Source organism: Vicugna pacos, chromosome 10 (assembly GCF_048564905.1).
Source record: "Vicugna pacos chromosome 10, VicPac4, whole genome shotgun sequence".
NCBI classification, from domain to species: Eukaryota; Metazoa; Chordata; class Mammalia; order Artiodactyla; family Camelidae; genus Vicugna; species Vicugna pacos.
This window is the reverse complement of record NC_132996.1, coordinates 36,697,664-36,717,034: the sequence shown is the minus strand read 5'-3', so window position 1 is coordinate 36,717,034 and position 19,371 is coordinate 36,697,664. Positions and strand designations below refer to the sequence as shown.

The window sequence follows — 19,371 nt, the reverse complement described above, 5'->3', positions numbered from 1 at the left end:
TTTGAGTAGAGTGAGGTGAAAGCTCAAGGTGAAATCTTCTTCCCTTGGTTTGATCCTTCCTGTAGTACTTCAATGTGCTACCTCATGCAAAAGTAGAGACTGGTATAACATACATTTATTACACATTACCTAGATTCAGTGGTTGTCAAGGTCTTCCCACATTGTCTATTTCCTTCCCCTCCTTGCTGCCTTTCCCCTCCTCTTTCTGCACCTTTTGTTTTTAGTGGATTCCTGAGAATGTGCTGTGCTCAGAAATGCCCCGTCATTTGTTTACAACTCCCCAGGGGCACCTTAGGTCTAGCCTCCTGTCCTTTTTATATGCAAGGGTAGTGGACTTTAACCAGTTTGCTGAATTTCCTGAGTTCCCAGAATCTCCAATAAATTACCCATCCCAGTGTGTAGACCAGGCACCGCTCTGTGGCAGAGCTTGGGAACTACACTTTCACCAGCAGCTTGGTGTCCAGAGAGTGGGTTGTCACTTCTGCCCACTGAATGCAGAAATTGCATCAGCTCATTCTCTTTCCTCCCCGGCCCCTCCTTATCTTCTCTAAGGCAGCTTCTTTGAATGGGAGGGAGTGAAGTAGCAATTCTCTGAAGCCAAGCAGAGCTCCTATTGTGCAGCCTAGTGGCATTGACACAGCAATAATATTCCCAGCTATCACTATTGTGTTATTAAGGGTTTTAGACAACCTTACTCAGACCAGATTTTGTCAGGGGGATGTCCCTGTCTGAATTAGGTTAGCTTCCCTAATCTTAAACCTTTCTAGGTAATGCCTGACAACCTTAATGAGACTAAGGTCTACTTGTCGTTCTTACTACCTGCCCTTTGAAAGGAGACATCCCCTTTCTTTTGGTTAGGATCCCTCTCTATGCATCCTTTCCTATGATTTCCAGAAAGCACATTGCTTTCTCCACTCCCAGTCCCCACTTCCCCTTTCAGTGGACTGAACTCTGGGCAAGGGCACTTTCCTTTCCTGCTCTTGTGAGAGCCTCTACTGTTCCACAGTGCGATACTGTGCTTGTTTCCACTCCTCTCCCCTTCTTTTCCCTTAATTTCTGCTACAGAATATCCTTTCTGGTTTATGGTTGGTAACTTTTTTCAACTTCAGGAGACTGTTTTCCCTTCAGGCAAATTGCTGGGGCTCTATGTTTATAAGTGAATGTACATATAGTTCCTATGTATGACTGCAATGTAAACTGCTTAAATTGTGTTGCCTTCTGAACAAGCAGAGTATTGGCATTTCTCTACCATTTCTGTTCTTTGGCCAATATGGTTAACACTCCTCATCCCCTTTGCTCTCAATCACAGAACAATTACTGGATATTGTGTAAAAAGCAATGGGTTCTGTGAAAGTAGGGACCTCGTCCCTCTGATGCTCCATAAATAATTATCGGACAAATGAATGAAACCAAAAGAGCAAGAGCAATTGGCTGAAGGGTTTCAAGTAGTGAAAAGTAAGACTTTGAATGGCAAACAGCACACATCAAACTGGAGGATTTTGCGTACAGTGTAAAGAAAGTGCTGAATCCTATATTTTGCATACGGTGTAAAGAAAGTGCTGAATCCTATAAGCAGCAGGGAACTGTTTATGTATTTTATAGAGGTATAATTTGTACATATATGAAAAATGCACGCATCTTAAATGTACAGCTTGAGTTTTTACATGTGTATGTCCTTGTGTAATTACTGCTTAGACCCAGAAAATACTTTCAGAACCCCAGATGGGGAGCTTTTATCTTGATTTACAACACTTTGGATACCAAGTCCCATGGTTGGTCTGTGGTTTAATTAGGACTGGCATTACAACACTTGTTCCTTGTTTTAGCAAGTCTTTTTACCCGAATAAAAATGCTATTTCATATCATCTAACTGGGTGACAAAAATGATACACTGACTCTGATGGGTAGCGTTTATTACCCATGAACATGTCTTGGCACTTTATATACATTACTTCTTTTTATCTGTTCTGCAAGGTTTTGTTACTGTCTTTATTTTACAGATGCTAAAGTTTAGTTAAAATATTTTGCCTCAGGTTCCACAACTAGAAAATAGCAGAATTAGAGTAAATCCAGGGCTGTCCATCACCAGAGACTGATTTCTTGTTGTTGACCTGCTGCCTGAAATATCTGGGACCCAACTTTAAGTAACAGCAATCTTAAGTCTTTGTGGTGGGAGGTGATGATTATCTGCGTTACCTGTACACAATGAATGCTCTTTTGTTTGTTTGAATGCTCTTTTTAAGTGTGTTGCAACCTGTGGCTTACTAGAATTTATGAGAGGAAAAGGGATCTTTGATTCTGTGAGTCAGGCCCTATGATGTTCCTTAAGGAGGATCTTTATGAGGGAGGATGATGCTTTCAATGAAGATGGCTCCGTAAAATGTGCATGTAGCAAGGTATCTACAAATTTTGAAATCAGGACACAAAAAGATGAAACATGAAACTACGTATCCAGAAATTCCAACAATTTGTCTTAAAAATTAACGAGTGGGATAAATGCATGTCAGCGTTAGTTAGCAAAGTGGCAAAATTCTTGTAACATTAAGAGTGTGTTTCAAGAGCTAAGACATCCAAAGAAAATATGAAACTTCCACAGTCACAAAAAAGTTTATTTTAATAGCGCTCAAAGTTGCTTAAACCAACAATCTTCTATACATGTTGTTTTCTTACTTTGGTATCACTATGCAAAAAAACAAAACATTGCATTGAAAGAATATGAGCTATTGTGCATGACTTAGACATTTGAAAAAATATATTTAATATTTGTCCATTGTGTTTTCAGATAAAATAGGACAGTGCTGCACATTTTAACACATTTAGGCATAAACTGGGAGCAGCCAATGAAATTTAGATTTTACAAGATGAAAGCATGGCAAAAAGTATCAGATTGCTGTGGAGAAACATGTAACAGGAAACTAATCTTCAGATATAAACAGCATGCCTTATCCAACTTGCTTGGTGAAAGACTGCAGTTTTATGTTTAGAGGATACAAAGAATATTGTTGCCAGTTGTATTTACTTTTTGAAGAGGTGCGAGTGCCAGAAAGTCAGTTCAGGATTGTTTTGATATGTTTATTTTTAAATAGGGTGGGGTGGTGACAGAGATGGCTTTCTACTCAAAGCTGCCCCTGTTGGTAAATGTTTCTTTTATACACTTTGTTTAATAAATCATGCATTTATATGAAATCATCAGAAAGGAAATAGGATTATGGATACTGAATTCTGTTACAGTAAAGCCTTTTATATCACATTTTATAAAGTAGAAAATATCTTTCAAAAATAAATATGTAAGTTCAAGATAGCAGGCAGATCAGTGTCTCCCCTGCTCCCTACCAGAGGTTTCTTTACTGCCTTGTTCAGAGTGCCTACCTTCTGAGTAGCTTTCTGGTGTTTGCATAGGCCACCATGCAGGCTTTGTCACTTAAGAATGTGTCCCTGGAGCCAGCAAGTCCAGCTGCCTTCCTCCAAGTCATCCCTCAGATTTTGTAATGAGCTAGTGGCAAAGCAGGCTTTGAGGGAGTCGGTCAAGAGGGAGAGTGAAGGAGATATTCAGAACAAAAGAAGGATGTCAGCGTCCTGGTTAGTGCCATTCTGTAAGGGGGCACTAAATTCTCTTTCAGATTCTTGTTTCTGTTTTCTTTTTAAAACCTTTTTAAAAGATTGTGAAATGTAATATACAAACACAGAAGTGGTTTGCTAAGACTCTTCCCTTCTTACTGTTTCCTTAACTGTCCTTCTGGTGATGATTTCATAAGATATTAGTTAGAAGATTTTGCTAACAGAAGAAGAAATAGATGTTAAGAAAAAAAAACAACAAAAATATCAATGAAAGAAAGTTTGAGATCCATGCAGATGAAAAAGATCCTGAAATCATATTTCCTTAAGGATAATACGCAAGGCAGCTGAAAGGGGATAAGACAAGATATGAGAGAAGGGGAGAAAAGAGGGTGGAGCTTCCAGTTGTCCAGACTTACTCTTTTCTCATTTGTTTCAAACTGCTTGGTTCTAAGGACTGATGTTTGCCCTCAGGTTGCAAATAGAGCTGAATTACAGCTTACTCTGTTTTCTTGGTTTTTCTAGAACTTGAGGTCTAGAGTCTTAGGTATATTGAAGGTAATTATGGAAAAAAAAAAACTGCAGTAGATCTTTTGCAGTCTTCTTGCATATTTCAGATACGAAAATTCAAAGCTATTTAATACCCTTTCTCCGCTTGGAAGCTGCTCTGAATAGACTTCATTTCATAAGGAATTGACATAGTAGGATAAACCTTAATACAATGAAAATATTTTGATTAATTCTGGATAAGTGAGATTTGATAAAATTACGGTGGTACTTGGACGAGAAAACATAAATTTTAAAATAAGGTTATTGTTCTTACAGTCCTATTTTGTAACGGATTATGATCCAACCATTGAGGACTCCTACACAAAGCAGTGCGTGATTGATGACCGGGCAGCCCGGCTAGATAGTAAGTAATCTTCCCTTTCTTGATAGTTCACATATCATATTTTTAAAAATAAGCTTTGATATTTTGCTTGGTTAAATACTACAATTGAAATGTTAGTTGATTTTTTTTAGTTTTGATTGATGAATCTACATATTAGGCAACTTACATATTCCTCACTGAATGTAAGACAGTAATTGGATTGATCTTGTTCTGGTGAAACTAATCATGTCACTAACTTGCTGAAGTTGTGTTTGTTGGGTCATTTGGAAAAACATGAGGTTTTAGCTTTTCCTACCTTTTGATGAAGGTTAAAATGGGTGAAGTAAATATAGAAAGACTTCAATATTTGCTAACTTGCTTAGAATTTATAGCACAGAGGCGTTAGCAAATAGTGTTTTGTGCTTAGCTAAGCATTCCACCTCTCCACAAAAGAAAGCCCTGTTCTTTTAACTTGTATGATTCTTTCATTCACAGAGATTAAGAAATACATTAGCACCTGCACATTCAATATGGTATTTGGGGGTTGAGTGGACCAAAGTTTCTTTCTTGAATTTGCAGATATCTTTTTCCATTCTTTCCATGGAGAAGGTAAACTTCAGGTGACTTCAGAAGTTATCTGACTCTGTCTGCCTAGATGTATTTGATATTTTTAACCTTGTAATTGGCATGCTAATATATTCTAACTACAAAATCAATCTGCACTGATGAAGATAACTCTGAAACTGTCTGCCATTAGAATATATTTGTCTTTAGCATTGGGAATGAAGTATAAGAGGAGAATGCCTTTTAAAATGTTACACTAAGTATGATGTTCTCCAGAGGACCCTCATTAACTGGGCCTATCTTTGTGAGGGAAGCAGTTTTATAAAATGAAAGCATGAACACAGTTACATTTCTTGTTTTTTCTTTAGTTCTGGATACAGCAGGACAAGAAGAGTTTGGAGCTATGAGAGAACAGTATATGAGAACTGGAGAAGGTTTCCTGTTGGTCTTTTCAGTCACAGATAGAGGCAGGTTTGTACCAATATTCAATTGTAGATCTCCTGTTCATGTCTAGATCACTGTTTTATTGAATTTGGATTTTCTTGTTTTTATAGAAAAAGGAAAAGTAATAAAATACTAAAGGGGGCATGGGGCTTGCTGAATTCTGATACTTAACCAAATTGATTAATTTGTTTTTGTGTTTTTAGTTTTGAAGAAATCTATAAGTTTCAAAGACAGATTCTCAGAGTAAAGGATCGTGATGAGTTTCCAATGATTTTAATTGGTAATAAAGCAGATCTGGATCATCAAAGACAGGTGAGAGGAGTTTTGCTGCTGGGAAACCAATTATTTATAATCATGCAAGTGAATAGGTATATTTAATGAGAAAGTGCCATGATCAAAACCACTGTGCTGAGAGTGGCACATTGGATTTTACAGAAGTCCTGTAATAGGTGAGAAATAAAGAAGGAAGTTGGCTTGGGGAAATTAAATTTTTACATATTACACAGAACTTCAGTGGACTCTAAGCCTGCAAGTATTTATACCAGCTCCATTCACATGTTCAAATTTCTTGGGTAACACTCACAACTCTAGTTAGATAATCTTAAAAGATACCCCTAATTCAATGCTAATGCTAAATTACCTCATTTATAGAGAATGACTTTGTTTAAAATTAAAGTATTTGGATTTTTCCTAAGTCTCATTAATGATTGAATTTCCTCTTAATTCATCACATTGGTAACTCTAACACCAGTAACCTGCAGGAAAAGAATATTTTCAGTATTGAGTTGCAGGCTAGTTTATTCTCACTTGATCTGTACCCATTTATTTCACATTTGATTTTTAAATTTTTTGGTATATATTGTCCACTCATCTTTTTGTAGGGAAGGGGAACAAGGTCAGATGTAAATTAACTCATTATTTGGGGGTTCTTTTTGTGTCTTCATTTCTTTTAGGCCTTTAGCATGTATCCCATATCTGGAGTATAATTGTTTAAATTCTTAACTTTTGCTGGTATTTAAGTTCTCTTTCATTTTTATACCTCTCGTGTTAACAGATTCTTAAGATTTTCTTTGAAAAGTGCAAACATCAGGAAATACTGGTTGATAAATGGCATTGAGGGCAGCCTTCTATTTTGTGGTTAACTATTATTTAATATATAATCCTCAATTTGTGAGCTCTGTTTGTAAAATTTTGTTGAAGGTATACCAGGTTTAACATGTGGACTTGAGACAATGATACTGTTGTTCTAATGCTAAGATTTAGAAATGTTTACTGATAATACTTGATGTAGAATAAATTTTACTGCGAGGTCTCTTTCAAATTTGATTTATTATAAAGTTAAGGTGAAAACATTTGATCTTCATTGCAAACCAGTATAAGCTGTTGGAGATAATTTAGAATATGACACTGCTCACATTTTAAAACCTGTAGACAATCCATCTTTTTTTTTTAATTGATATTTTATTTGGGGGGAGTGCATTTCCTTCAGGGTTTCTGAATCTAATTTTATTTATTAGATACTGCCCAGTAGAACCTGTCTACTACTCTTCTAGTTCTTTGTAGAACCAGAAATACTTGAATGTCATTGGATCTGGAAAATAACGCCAAAGTAGGTCTGCAATGAACATGGTTTCTTGCCCTATCTAACACTAACCTCCACTCCACCCTCAAATACTTCCCGCCCTGATTTTTCTCACACGTTTTCATGGTGGTAGTTCCAGTGAAGGAACAGGTGGCAGGCCTGGGGTGAGGTGGGAGTCTTCTTAAAGGGTAGGCGGTAGTAGATTAGGGGGAACTGGGGAGTAGCCCCATCAGAACTAAACAGGTCTTTCTGTGATTAGCTTGGGGCAGGGGGTCTCTATGAGTTATTTTTAAGTTATCTGTATACTGACGATTGCCAGCATTCGGAGTGTGGTTTCCATCTGTCTGCAGATATTGACATACTGTGGTACTTAGGCTTTGTTTTATACCAGAGGCCTGTAAACTTTTCAGCTGAGTTTTTTTTTAAATAAAAGTAATAGATTCTCAGAGTAAAATAAAAACAAGGTGGTGAAAGGATAATATAGGGAATGATACGTCTCATATTTCCATCATCTTAAAGATATGCACTTAGCTTAGAGAAAATCCTTCTGTATTTATTTATCAGCTTTAAGACACATCCAAGGGAGAAAAACAAGTGGCTGAAAATGGCATAGTTTTCTGCTCGTTCCTGGAGACTCTCCTCTCTGAAGGATAGGTGCAAAGAAACTTTGTGTTCCTCCCATGCTTCTTCTTCTCTTTTCTAGTTTCCTTACACACATGCACTCAGGCATGTTAGTAAGGAGAGAAGACATGATCACCACTCTTATGTGAGCCTTTAGTGCTAACTGGAAATCCTACTACGCTTCCCTAGTCCATTCATTTCCCACTTGTTTGGATGATTATTACTTACTTTCTCATTCTTAAGCTTACACTTTCTTCCCCTTCCTCACTCTCAGCTGATGATGATGAGTGGTATTTCACTATTTCACTGAGAAATTTCTACATGTTCCCACCTCCACATGTACTAACCTTAAGTGCTTGTGTGCCCCATCAATTCTGCCTCCTCCACTTTCATGGATAAACTTCACCTCTCTGATCAGCCTCTCCCATAGGCACTGGAGCCTGTCTGCTCCTTGTCGCCAGCTCACCAGCATCCATTACCCTAGCAATTTTTCCATCCAGGTGTCCCATTTCTCTTCTGCATGGTCATTTCTGTCAGCATGGGACATGCTGTATGCTCTCATCTTTAAAACAAAAAGTAACCACAGCAAAAGCTAGTTCTTGATCTCACATTCCTCTCTGAGGACCTTTTTGCTGCTCCTCCAGCAAGCAAAACTCCTTAGAAGTGTTGTCTATACTTGCTCTCTACTTTCTTTTTCTTGCTTGCACTGACTTGGGGCATGCAGTGTCAGGTCAAGGTCACCACTTGCACAGATGTCAGTAACATTTGACACAGTTGCTCACACTCTACTTTTTGAAAGACTTTGTTTACTTAGCTCTTATTTACTTAGCTCACCATTCCTAGGCCTCCTTCCTCCTCCCACCTCCCTCCTCTTTTTATTGGTACTTCCTTGTCTCTCTCGGTTGTCTTAGAGCTCAGGCACACTCATCTAGGCCCCAGATATACAAAGACAAACATGCCTAGTCTTGAGGGCCGTACTTGGTCCAGTTGAAGTGGAGGTGCTATACTAAAGGGTTTCACCTTTTAAAAGTCTCTTCAGAATTAAAGATGATGTTCTATAATGTCTTGGCACCCTTACTTGCTTTTCCAACTGAACCTGGACAAGCCCCGGGCACCCGATGAAAATTTCTTCCCCTTCTTTAGAAATGCTGACATTTTGGTCATTTCTTCAGGTTCGTAGTGACCAGTCTGGCTTGCTCTTAGCTGCTGTCCAGCTTGTTCTTTTCTGCCTTTTTCTTAGACACAGTACTTGGGACTTTCTCTACTTTCTAGCCTGTTTTCTCTTGCATAGCAAATGCCAGTTTCCCCATGTTCTTTGAATTTGTGGGTCAGCCCTTGGTGTTCCTATTACTGGCTCCTGGGGAGCCTATTGGGGAGGAGAGATCAGCCAGAAGAGGCTTTGCCTGCCTGCTTCCTTTTGGCTTCTGTATCTCTGTGGACTTGCTTCATCCACCCACCTATCCATCCAGTATTTATAGAACACTTCCTAGGCACTGATGACAGGGCAGTAGGAAAAAGTCATTGAAATAAAAGGAGATCTGTAGAATTTGACTGGCAATGCTACCACATACCTGGGCCCTTAGAGATACGTAGATCATTTTGTTTATCCTATCAAAGATGGAGGAATATAGGTAAATGATTTGTTTGCTTGCTCTTGCTAAATGTAAACATAGGTAAATATGACAACACATTGATTTTGAAATTTAATATAGCAGTTGTGTGGGCTTGCACTGTGGACTTCATAATAGCTCTGATTTCAAGTTCCTTGTCCTTGACTCAGCCCCGTTTACAAATTGGCTATTTTTGCTTTTTTATTTTCTACCTTTTTACCTCTCCTGGCTTAACCTTAGTTTCTCCCTTTCCTCTCCTACTTGTTAGGTATTTAATTGCTACTGACCACCATTTATTAGAGAAAGGAGCCCATTATACTTATAATAGTGGATATCTAAGTGTACTAACCCCTACTCCTCCTGTCTGTCAGTACTTTGACCACAGTGTGCCCCTGTAGCCTCCCAGGAAAAAGAAACCCCTCCCCCCAACAATAGAGTTAGCATCTTCTCTGGCCTTACCTGCTTGGGCCTTGTCTGCATCTAAAAGGGTTTGTAAACCACTGCAAGGGGTTCTCAGTTTTGACCACTTAGTTCGTGTTTTGTCCGTAGCACATAGAACACAGATGTGCACTCAATATATAGTTACTGAATGAATGAATCAAGATGTAGTATTAATACGATTTTTTTCTATATAGTAGATATTTTTGAAAAATAAAACTGGTTTTGCTTCTGTAAATTTAGGAATATGTTGAGTTAATGAATAACCTAAGTGAGTATTGTAAATATTGTAGTCTACTCCTGTTAAACCCAGTTTGTTTAATAAAATTACTCTCATCATTCCCATTTTGCTCTTTATTTGGAAATACATAGTAACAGATAAATTCATATTAGCATGGATTTCTGCTAATACTCATTTGTGCCTTTGAAACGGTCTCACTGGAGGCTCCCAAATGTGAATCTGAGTTTCTTGCATCAGGTTCTCCTTAGTTGTTTAAAACCAAACGTTTTCTGGGTAGCACTCAGACCTACCAAACCAGAATATCCAGGCTTAGCATTTGGTATCTTTGTATACTTCTCTGGCTTGGAAAACCTCTAGGAAATCCTTGTTTGTGTAGCTTTCAGTCTTCTGTTGATTTCTGGTTTCACAATGTTTTGGCTTTGTTCCACATGGTGTTCTTTTTGTCATTTTTTTTTTTCTTTGGTAATAGCAATGCTGTTTCTACTTCTTAGTTAAAAGTATACTACACCAATGAGCTTGAAAACAGCTTTATATGTGGTTAGAGATTTCTTGACCAGAAATGTGTGTACAAACTTTGCTAACCTGGATTCCTGGAAGACAGTGGTGTGAGATCATGGTTTAAAAATGAATAAATGAAGCACATAAATGGTCTTAGCAGTGGGATTGTTTTATTATCTAGACCATTGATTTATTAATTTTCTTCATTGTATAAAGATAGGTCATTTGCTATTTCCCTCTAGCTGAATTACATTGTTTAGGGGGGATAGGATAAGGTACCTTTCTGAAGAATAACTGAGCAGAAAGACAAAGTGCAGAATTCTTAAGGACATATATTTCCCTTTCCCTATCAAATTACTTTATGTTAATAAGGTAATTTATTGACACTGATATGTCTCAGATATTTCTTTTTACTTTTCTTCCTATATCATTTCTTTTACTTCCAAATTTACTTATTTCGTCATATTCTATTTACTTAACATACATTTGTTAAGTAACTACTACACATTCTTATAGGCTGCGGGTATACAAAGACAAATACACCTTACAACCTAGCTGCAAAGGACATAATGGTGTGAAAGTGGGAAAATGAAGAAATGTAACGTGTTGGGGTTTTTTTGCTGCTCATTATAGGGTGTGATGGGCACTCTGGGATGCTGTTGTAAAAACAACATTAAGGGGAAGTTTGATTGCTTGAGCCTTGAAGTATTAGTAAGAAACAAATTAAGAATACAGAGTTGGGAGAGAAGGGATGATATCCCAGGAAGAAAGCATAGAATTTTTGACAAAATGGTATTTTTGTAGGAAGGAATTTGATGTCAAATTTTCTTAAAATAGGAGTTTTCCTTTCTGAATTGATGGCTCTGTAAAGCTTTATTTTCTTACTTGGTTTCCTTACTTATTGTTAATTTCTTGCTTGATTTGATTGATTTATATTTCAAACCATAGGCCTTATGTTACATACGCTGTTTTGAAGAGAGGCAGGGTAAATTTAAAAATTACGTAAACTTGGATATACCAAAGCTATGTATAACCTGCTGCCACACTTTTGGAACACAGTAGGGTATAAACTGTTATGAAATAATTGTTAGATGTATATGCATTAATGTAATGGCCTCATGATATTTCATTGAGGCTGCTGAATTTTGAGCATATAATTTTAAATTAGAACAAACTACCTGAAAGAATTAGAGGGAACAATACCTTGAGCTAAAATAGGGCTAGAAATAATTCATATTCGAATCAGCCAGGGTGGAAAATCCTCTAGTTTTTGAGGTATTGAGTAGTGCACTGAGAAGGATTTTGTTCTAGTTCTGGAGCAAAATTGTTAGCCCTAGACTAGCTGTTGCTCTGGTACTGTGTGACAAAAAGCATCAAACTTTACAAATAATTGCATCCCATAAGAAAGCTCAAGAATATATGAATACCAACTTTCCAGAAACTAACAGCTAAAAATCCAGTACCTTCACATCCACTCAAAAATTACCAAGCATATAAAGAAGCAGAAAAATGTGACCCATAATAAGCAGAAAAAAACAATAAGTAGAAACAGACCCAGAAACTACACAGATGAGTTGGTGAACAGAGAAATTAAAAGTTATTATAGTCATATTCCATATGGTCAAGAAGCTAGAGAAATGATTGAATATAATAAGTAGAGACATAGACGATGTAAAAAGTTCAAAATCAAACCTCTGGAAATTAAAACTACAATGTCTGAGTTGAAAAATACACTGGATGGAAGTAATAGCAGAAGTAATGGCTGAAAAATTTCTAAGTTTGATAAACTCTAAAGCTCAACAAGCCCTGAGTGCAAGAAATATGAAGAAAATTACAAGGCACATTGTTAATGAAATTGCTTAAAAGCAGTGATAGAAAATCTGAAAAATAACCAGAGGAAAAAACAACTGCATACAGAGCAACAAAGATAAGGATAACAGTAGTCACGTTGTTTCCCATAGGAGACGATGTAAGGGAGATAGTGGCACAACATCTTTCAAGTACGAAGAGAAAAACTGTCTCCTAGAGTTCAATAGCTACTAAAACTTTACTTCAAAAACAAAGGTGAAATAAAGACTTCTCCCAGATATACAAAAAGTGAAAGAATTCATTACCAGCAGACCTACATTATAAGAAATGCAAAAAGGAAGAAAACCATACCAGATGGAAATTTGGACCTATACAAAGAAATGAAGACCACCTTTACCTGCTGTGTGGGTAAATGTAAACTGCTTTTATTATTTCAGTCTCCTTAAAACATAATGGGATGTTTAAAGTAAACTAATAACAATGTATTGTGAGGTAATAGGTAATAACAATAAGCAAGAGGGAGAAGCATACTATTGTTGTAAGTTCTTAAACCATACATGAATTGGCATACTACCATTTGAATTAGACAGTGATGAGTGAAAAATGTATATGGTAAACTCTTAAGCGATCGTAACAATAACATAATAGATAAATAGTTTATTAGCCAACAAAGATAAAATAGAATCATAAAAACAATACAGTAAACTCAAAAGAAGGCAGAAAAAGGATAAATAGAACAAAGAACAAATGGGACGGATAGGAAATAAATTAAAGATGACTCAACTATATCAGTAAGCACATTACATGTAAATACTGTGGACACCTCAATTAAAAGGCAGACATTGGATAAAAAGCAAGACCTTCAATGTAAAGACACAAATAAGTTAAAAGTATAAAGGGTGGGGTAAGATACACTATACTAATACTAATGAAAGTTGAAGTGGCAATAGAAGTATCAGACCAAGTAGATTTCAGAGCAAAGAATATTACCAGGAATAAAGAGGATTGTTTCATAATGATAGAAATTCATAAAGAGAACATAACAATCCTAAACATTCATGTACCAAATAACAGCTTTAAATTTCTTAAAGCAAAAATTGAAAGAACTGCAAAGAGAAATAGACACATTCACTTACAGTCAGAAGTTTCAGCGTCTCTCTTAATCATTGAGCAAGTAGAGAGAAAATCAGTAAGGACATAGCTGATTTGAACAGCATTATTGAGCAACTTACTGTGACATTTAGTGAACACTCAACAACAGCGGAATACACATCGTATAAAATGAGAATGGATCATAGAACAAGTCTCAATAAAATTAAAGGGATTTAGTCAGATGGTATATGTTCTTTGACCACAGTGGAATTAAATTGGGAATCAATATCCTAGAAAGGTATCTAGGAAGTCTCTAAATACACGGAAACTAAGATACTTCTAATTAACCATTGGTACAAAGAAAAAATGGGAAATTACAAAGTATTATGAACTGAATGATAACTATAAAACAGCATATCAGAATTTGTGGGATGCTACTAAAGAAGTATATACATATAAAGAAGTTTATAGTGTTAAATATTTGTATTAGAAAAGAAAAAATTGCAATTCAATGACTAGCTTCTACCTTAAGAAACTATAAGAAAAAGAAAGGACAAATTAAAACGATAGTAGTTGGAAGAAGGAAAATAATAAAGATAAGAATGGAAACCAATGAAATTGTAAATAGAAAAACCATAGAAAAAGTAAATAAATCCCCAAACTGGCATCATATGAAGCCAATATTACTCCAATACCAAAGCATACAAAGGAAACTACCGTTCATTTTCTCTTGTAAACATAAATATAAAAATTCTTAATAAAATTTTATTAAATAGAGTTCAATACATGAAAAAACAATGCATTATCACTCAAGTGGATTTTATTACAGGAGTGCAATGTTGATTTAACAGGCAAAAGTGAATCAGTATAATTCATCATATTAGCAAACTGAAAAGGAAAAATCATATGATCTCAATAGATGCAAGAGGGGAAAAAAGCATTGGACAAGATCCAGCATCCATTCTTGATAAAAACTCTTTACAAACAGAATAGTGAGGAGATTTGTTAACCTGATACCACAACTAACAGCTTACTTGATGGTGAAAGACTAAAAACTTTGTCCCTAAGATCAGAAACTACTCAAAAGTACCGCCTCACCACTGCTGTCTTGCACAGGAGGTTGTAGGCAGTGAGCTAGAGCCAGTAAATAAAGACATTCACATCGGAAAGGAAGCAACAAAACTGTCTTTACTAGCAAATGACATGATTGTTTATGTTTATGTTGCATTTACCAAAAAACAAACAAAAAACCCTAGATAAGCTTAGTGTATTTCTAGGGTCTAAGATAAAGATGCAAAAATTATGATTCTATTTTTGCAGAGAAAAATGTACATCACTGAAAAAAGACCAGAGGAATGTGGTTCTGTATAGGTGATAGGTGCCTTAATTTTCTTTTTCTTTTTGTCCATCTATAATTTTCTAACCTTTTGTAAGTGTTTATTTTTGTGCTAATGACAGCAATGAAAGTAATTTTTTCAGAAATAATTTTTCACCCTACTGTGTAAATATAAATGGAATAGAGACTAATATCACTAGTCCAACTTCTACATTTAAAATCTGTAGGGTATTTACTTACATTCAGTTAGTGTTTTCTTATTCTGGCCTACCATTTTGTATGTCATCAGTGATGCCACCCTTCCCTGCCTACTTTCCTTCATCTCCTAAGGTAAGGAAGGAATTGTGAGGGCTGTGGTCCTATTCATTATTCATTTTCCCTCACATATTTATTGAGCGTTTCCCATGTACCAGGCACTGGGGGATGGAGAGAAGACTGTGACCCCACAGTCTCTCGAGGCTTGCCCTGCTCTCCAGCCTCACCTCTTGCCAGTTTCTCTTGGCTTGTTGTATTTCAGCCATTCTAGGCTTCCTTCAGTTCCTGCAACTTGGAGCACCCTCATACATGTTATTTCTTTTGTTAGGGATACTTCCTTGCCCCACCCCTACCCAGCTCCATACTCTTATTTAGTTCTTAGCCCAAATATCACTTCCTCAGGGAGCCTTTTTCTGATCCGCCCCACAGGGTTATAGACTCTCGTAGCACCTTGTACTTTTCCTTCCCAGAACTTATCACTGCTATGTTTAATACTTTTTGAGTAATCACTAGACTGAAATCTTTGGTCATATTTTTCAGACTTGTTCTGTAGAGCTAGGCTTCAGCACTGTGTGTTGAGCTATTAAGTCTCTTGGTTCATCTTATGACAAACCAGCTTGGCCTCTGGCTGTATTAACAGTGCATTCTGTGGCTGAGAATTAGATGAAGCAAATCTTATTGTTAATGCTGTAGCTCAAACACAACTCTTGGAATTTCAGGTAACACAGGAAGAAGGACAGCAGTTAGCACGACAGCTTAAGGTAACATACATGGAGGCGTCAGCAAAGATTAGGATGAATGTAGATCAAGCTTTCCATGAACTTGTCCGGGTTATAAGGTAAGCAAAACACATCCTAGAAGTTTCTTTTAATTTACTGAATTTCATGGGTAGTCACACTATGCTTTTTAAAACAACTGGGAAGAAAATTACAATTAAATGTTTTAAGTAAGAAAGAAAATTGTATGCAGGAGTGATTCTTGTCTGGAAATTAATGCATTTTAATAGGTATGTTAAAATTTTTAATGATTATTCTAGTTACTTCCTACATTAAAAGCCTAATTTTATTATATGGAAATAGAGTATATATAGGGATTTTGAAAAGAATCTGCAACTTCCGAAGGTGACGATGGTATGAGGGTACTGATGACAGCAGCTAGCCTTGGCATGGAAATCTCAGCCAGATGCTGGGCTGAGTGCTTCACTGTATTACTACATTTGATCCTCATCACAACCCAATAATGTCCCCCCTTTCAGATGAGAAAACAGGTACAGAGGTTAAATAATTTGAACACATTAAATGGCAGAGCTAGGACTTCAGTCCATGTCTCTGACTCCAGAACCTGTGCTCTTCGCTTTGCTTCTTACCCAACTCCTCCTCGGCTGTGAGGAGGCCAGGCAGTAGAGGTTCAGCAGTCCCCCAGGGCATGAATTTAGCATGATATCCAGACCACATAGAGGTTTTCTGTTAGCCAGCCTAGGAGGTCCCCGTGGTTTGGAAAGTGTTCATGGATTCTAGGAAGCTGGAGGTGATAAATGAGGTTGGCTGGAGAGTGTGTGTGAGAAAGAGTGAGTTGCTTTAGTGGATGGGGTTTGGTTAGATTATTTTGGATCTTGGTGGCTTGGCTGCTACATCACTCTTTGTTCTCTAGATCTGCTGGTTTCTCCACTTGTTGGATAGTTTGACGGATATATGGAGTTCTTGTTAGTTGTATATCTAAGGTGAACTGACATCTGAGATTCTTGTACTTTTTTTAGCCCCTTGCCAGGGCATTCTCTTGTAGGCGCGTGGGGAGTGAAGATTACATTTTTGTTTTTTAGTAGTTTGTTTAAAGTCTAAGTTCTGTTATTTTTTTACATGAAAACAGTTTCAGTTTTGCAAGATAAAAAGATTTGGGACGTGATTGGTGGTACACAACACTGTGAATATATTTAAGCCACTGAACTATACATTTAAAAATGATTAAGATGGTAAATTTTGTTATGTGTATTTTACCCCTCCTCCCCATGAACCAGTGCATTCTTAAAATAATTTTTATTGATTTTTTGAGATATTTCCTCCTTGGTTTTGATCCTCAGAATCTATCCTTATCCATTGATCAGTTAGGAGTGAGGAGGGGGTAAAGGAGACTTTTTTATGCCTGACACCATTAGGCATTTGAACATAACGAGATCTTCCTTAATCCTCATAGCAACTGTGAAAGGTAGGGTTTTATTGTCCCTTCTAAAAAACCGAGGCTCAGAGAGGTCAACTAACTTGTCGAACACTGACTTGCAGCTCAGAAGTGGCAAAACAGCATACCTCATAAGGGTAGGTACTCTGTGTCATACTCTGGTGATGGATGTTCATTCTTAAGGATACCTTAGAGTCATGAAATTTCAAACTGGGAATGGAACCTAGACTTTATTGAGTTCGGCATCTCATCTAATTGAGGACTTGTCCATCAGTGAAACTCTGGCAGCTTTGCTTATGCTGGTGTTGAAGCATTTGTTTCCTCCCACCCCCATCCCGAAGATTTGCTTGGATTCATTGAAAGCATATGCACGTAAACTAGACTTGGCCAACAATAATCTACATTTTCAGTGATATATTATCAAAAAGGCAATTATCTGTAGATTTTTCTATCTTACAGGAAATTTCAAGAGCAGGAATGTCCTCCTTCACCAGAACCAACACGGAAAGAAAAAGACAAGAAAGGCTGCCATTGTGTCATTTTCTAAGAATCCCTTGAATTTTAGCTACCAACTGCCAGGAAAAGCCCTCGTCTTCTCCTCTTCTTAACGGTTTATGTCACGTTGGTACCTTTCTAGCCTTAGACAAATGATCACCATGGTAGCCTTAGACCAAGAAGCTGGCTAATCCTTTCCGTGAAGCTCATCCTATGGTCATTTCAAGACAGATTTAAAGGAAACACTAAGGCTGCTTCAAAGATATCTGATTCCTTTAAAAAGTATATCTATATACACAGACACATTGTTTTTTAAGGGCTTTCTTTTATTAGGGATGAATCAGTTTTGGAACCTAAGCTGTTTGCCAAGTTGGAGTCAGAGGTTGTAAAATTACTTTTAACTTCTGGAATCATATTGCCTACTGTTACTCTATATAGAAACATAGGGAGTTTTTTTTAAATGTGAATTTTTGCCTGTCTCTAAAAATTTTGATGTCAACTTCAGTTAACCTTAAATACACTGAATTGAATCCATAAAAGTGAGACATCTCAGATCTTTACTGATGCTACAGCCTTTGTTTTCCAGTGGCCAAAATAAGAAAATGCCTATTGTATTTATAGGTTAAAAACTGTGTGTAAATCCTTTACTATTACTCCTATTCTTAAAGATAATATTCTGTGTGGCCAAATATTTGGACTCATTCTGGACTTAAGCATTTCAGTGTTCTTGGTTTTTTAATTTAACTCTTTTCACAGCCATGTTGAGAGTGAAAATAAATAATTTCCGTCTGTCTTCCTTTTCAAGTATTTCTGGATAAGGGATTCAAAAAACTAAAACTGTTTTTGTTTGTAATATAAAATATGGAATTGATCTTTCCAGGGTCAGAGATGATTAATGTTTTTGCTATATACTTTTATACATTATTTTCTTATCAAACTAGTTAACAAGTATTTTTATATGTTTGTAAGCAAATATGCTTTCACAGCATAACTTGTGTATATGTAAAGATAAGTATTTAATTCTCACTGTTCACTTTCAACTGACAAAGAAAACAAAGTGAAAAACTACAGAAACTGTGGTAGAAACTTACTTGCTGTCCGGGTCCTGGTTGTACCCACCTTTGGCCAGTCACATAACTACATAAGAAACCTTCCCAAAAGAGTACAACAGGATGACATTGAACTCACTTCTGATGTTCCCTTCTGGATTTTGGCTGTTCTATCAAGTAGTCAGTGCTAAAACTTTTAATTGACAATTAGTATAACTGTGGATGGCTTCTGTTTTTAATTCTGTGGATTGTGTTTAAACAATTCAAAAATATGTTCCTAATTTTGAGATACTGAGTGGTATTGCACAGTTGTCACTTTACTGAATGTGTACAACAGTCCCATGAAGTCTATAAGGCTTACCCTTGTATAGCTTCTGGTGCTAGAATTAAAATTGATCTGTTATCACAAGATAATGCTTGATGACTTGTTATTTTGGTGGTTTTTTGAAGGAAGGACTGTTGGAGGAAACTTATTTTGGTAGCTCTGTGCCTTTTCCTTAGGATTTAAATCTAAAGATCAATGTTGGTTATGTAGCAGGTGAACTTGAAGTGAAATGGCTTGGTGTTTTTAGTGATTTCCTGAGTATTTTCTTGAGTCTGTGTTTCTTCAACTTTTTCTGTGAAGTGCTCCTGACAAAGAACCCCAACTGTAGAGGAGAGAGGAGGTGAATACATACACATGCACATAAATATACACTCTTCCTTAGGATGAAGCCTTAAACAACTGAAGCAAAGCACA

The 19,371-nt window shown here is 36.7% G+C and overlaps 1 protein-coding gene across 1 annotated transcript in view; it reads left to right on the top strand.

Moving 5' to 3' along the window:
• Positions 1-19,043, top strand: part of RRAS2 (RAS related 2) — a 68,649-nt gene extending 49,606 nt beyond the window's left edge. The window contains exons 2-6 of the mRNA XM_031681172.2: positions 4,381-4,468; positions 5,359-5,461; positions 5,638-5,746; positions 15,636-15,754; positions 17,548-19,043. Of these exons, the coding sequence (XP_031537032.1) occupies positions 4,381-4,468; positions 5,359-5,461; positions 5,638-5,746; positions 15,636-15,754; positions 17,548-17,635 (507 nt within the window). The 3' untranslated portion in view covers positions 17,636-19,043. The remainder of the gene's footprint in view (positions 1-4,380; positions 4,469-5,358; positions 5,462-5,637; positions 5,747-15,635; positions 15,755-17,547) is intronic.
• The last annotated feature ends 328 nt before the right edge of the window (positions 19,044-19,371 follow it).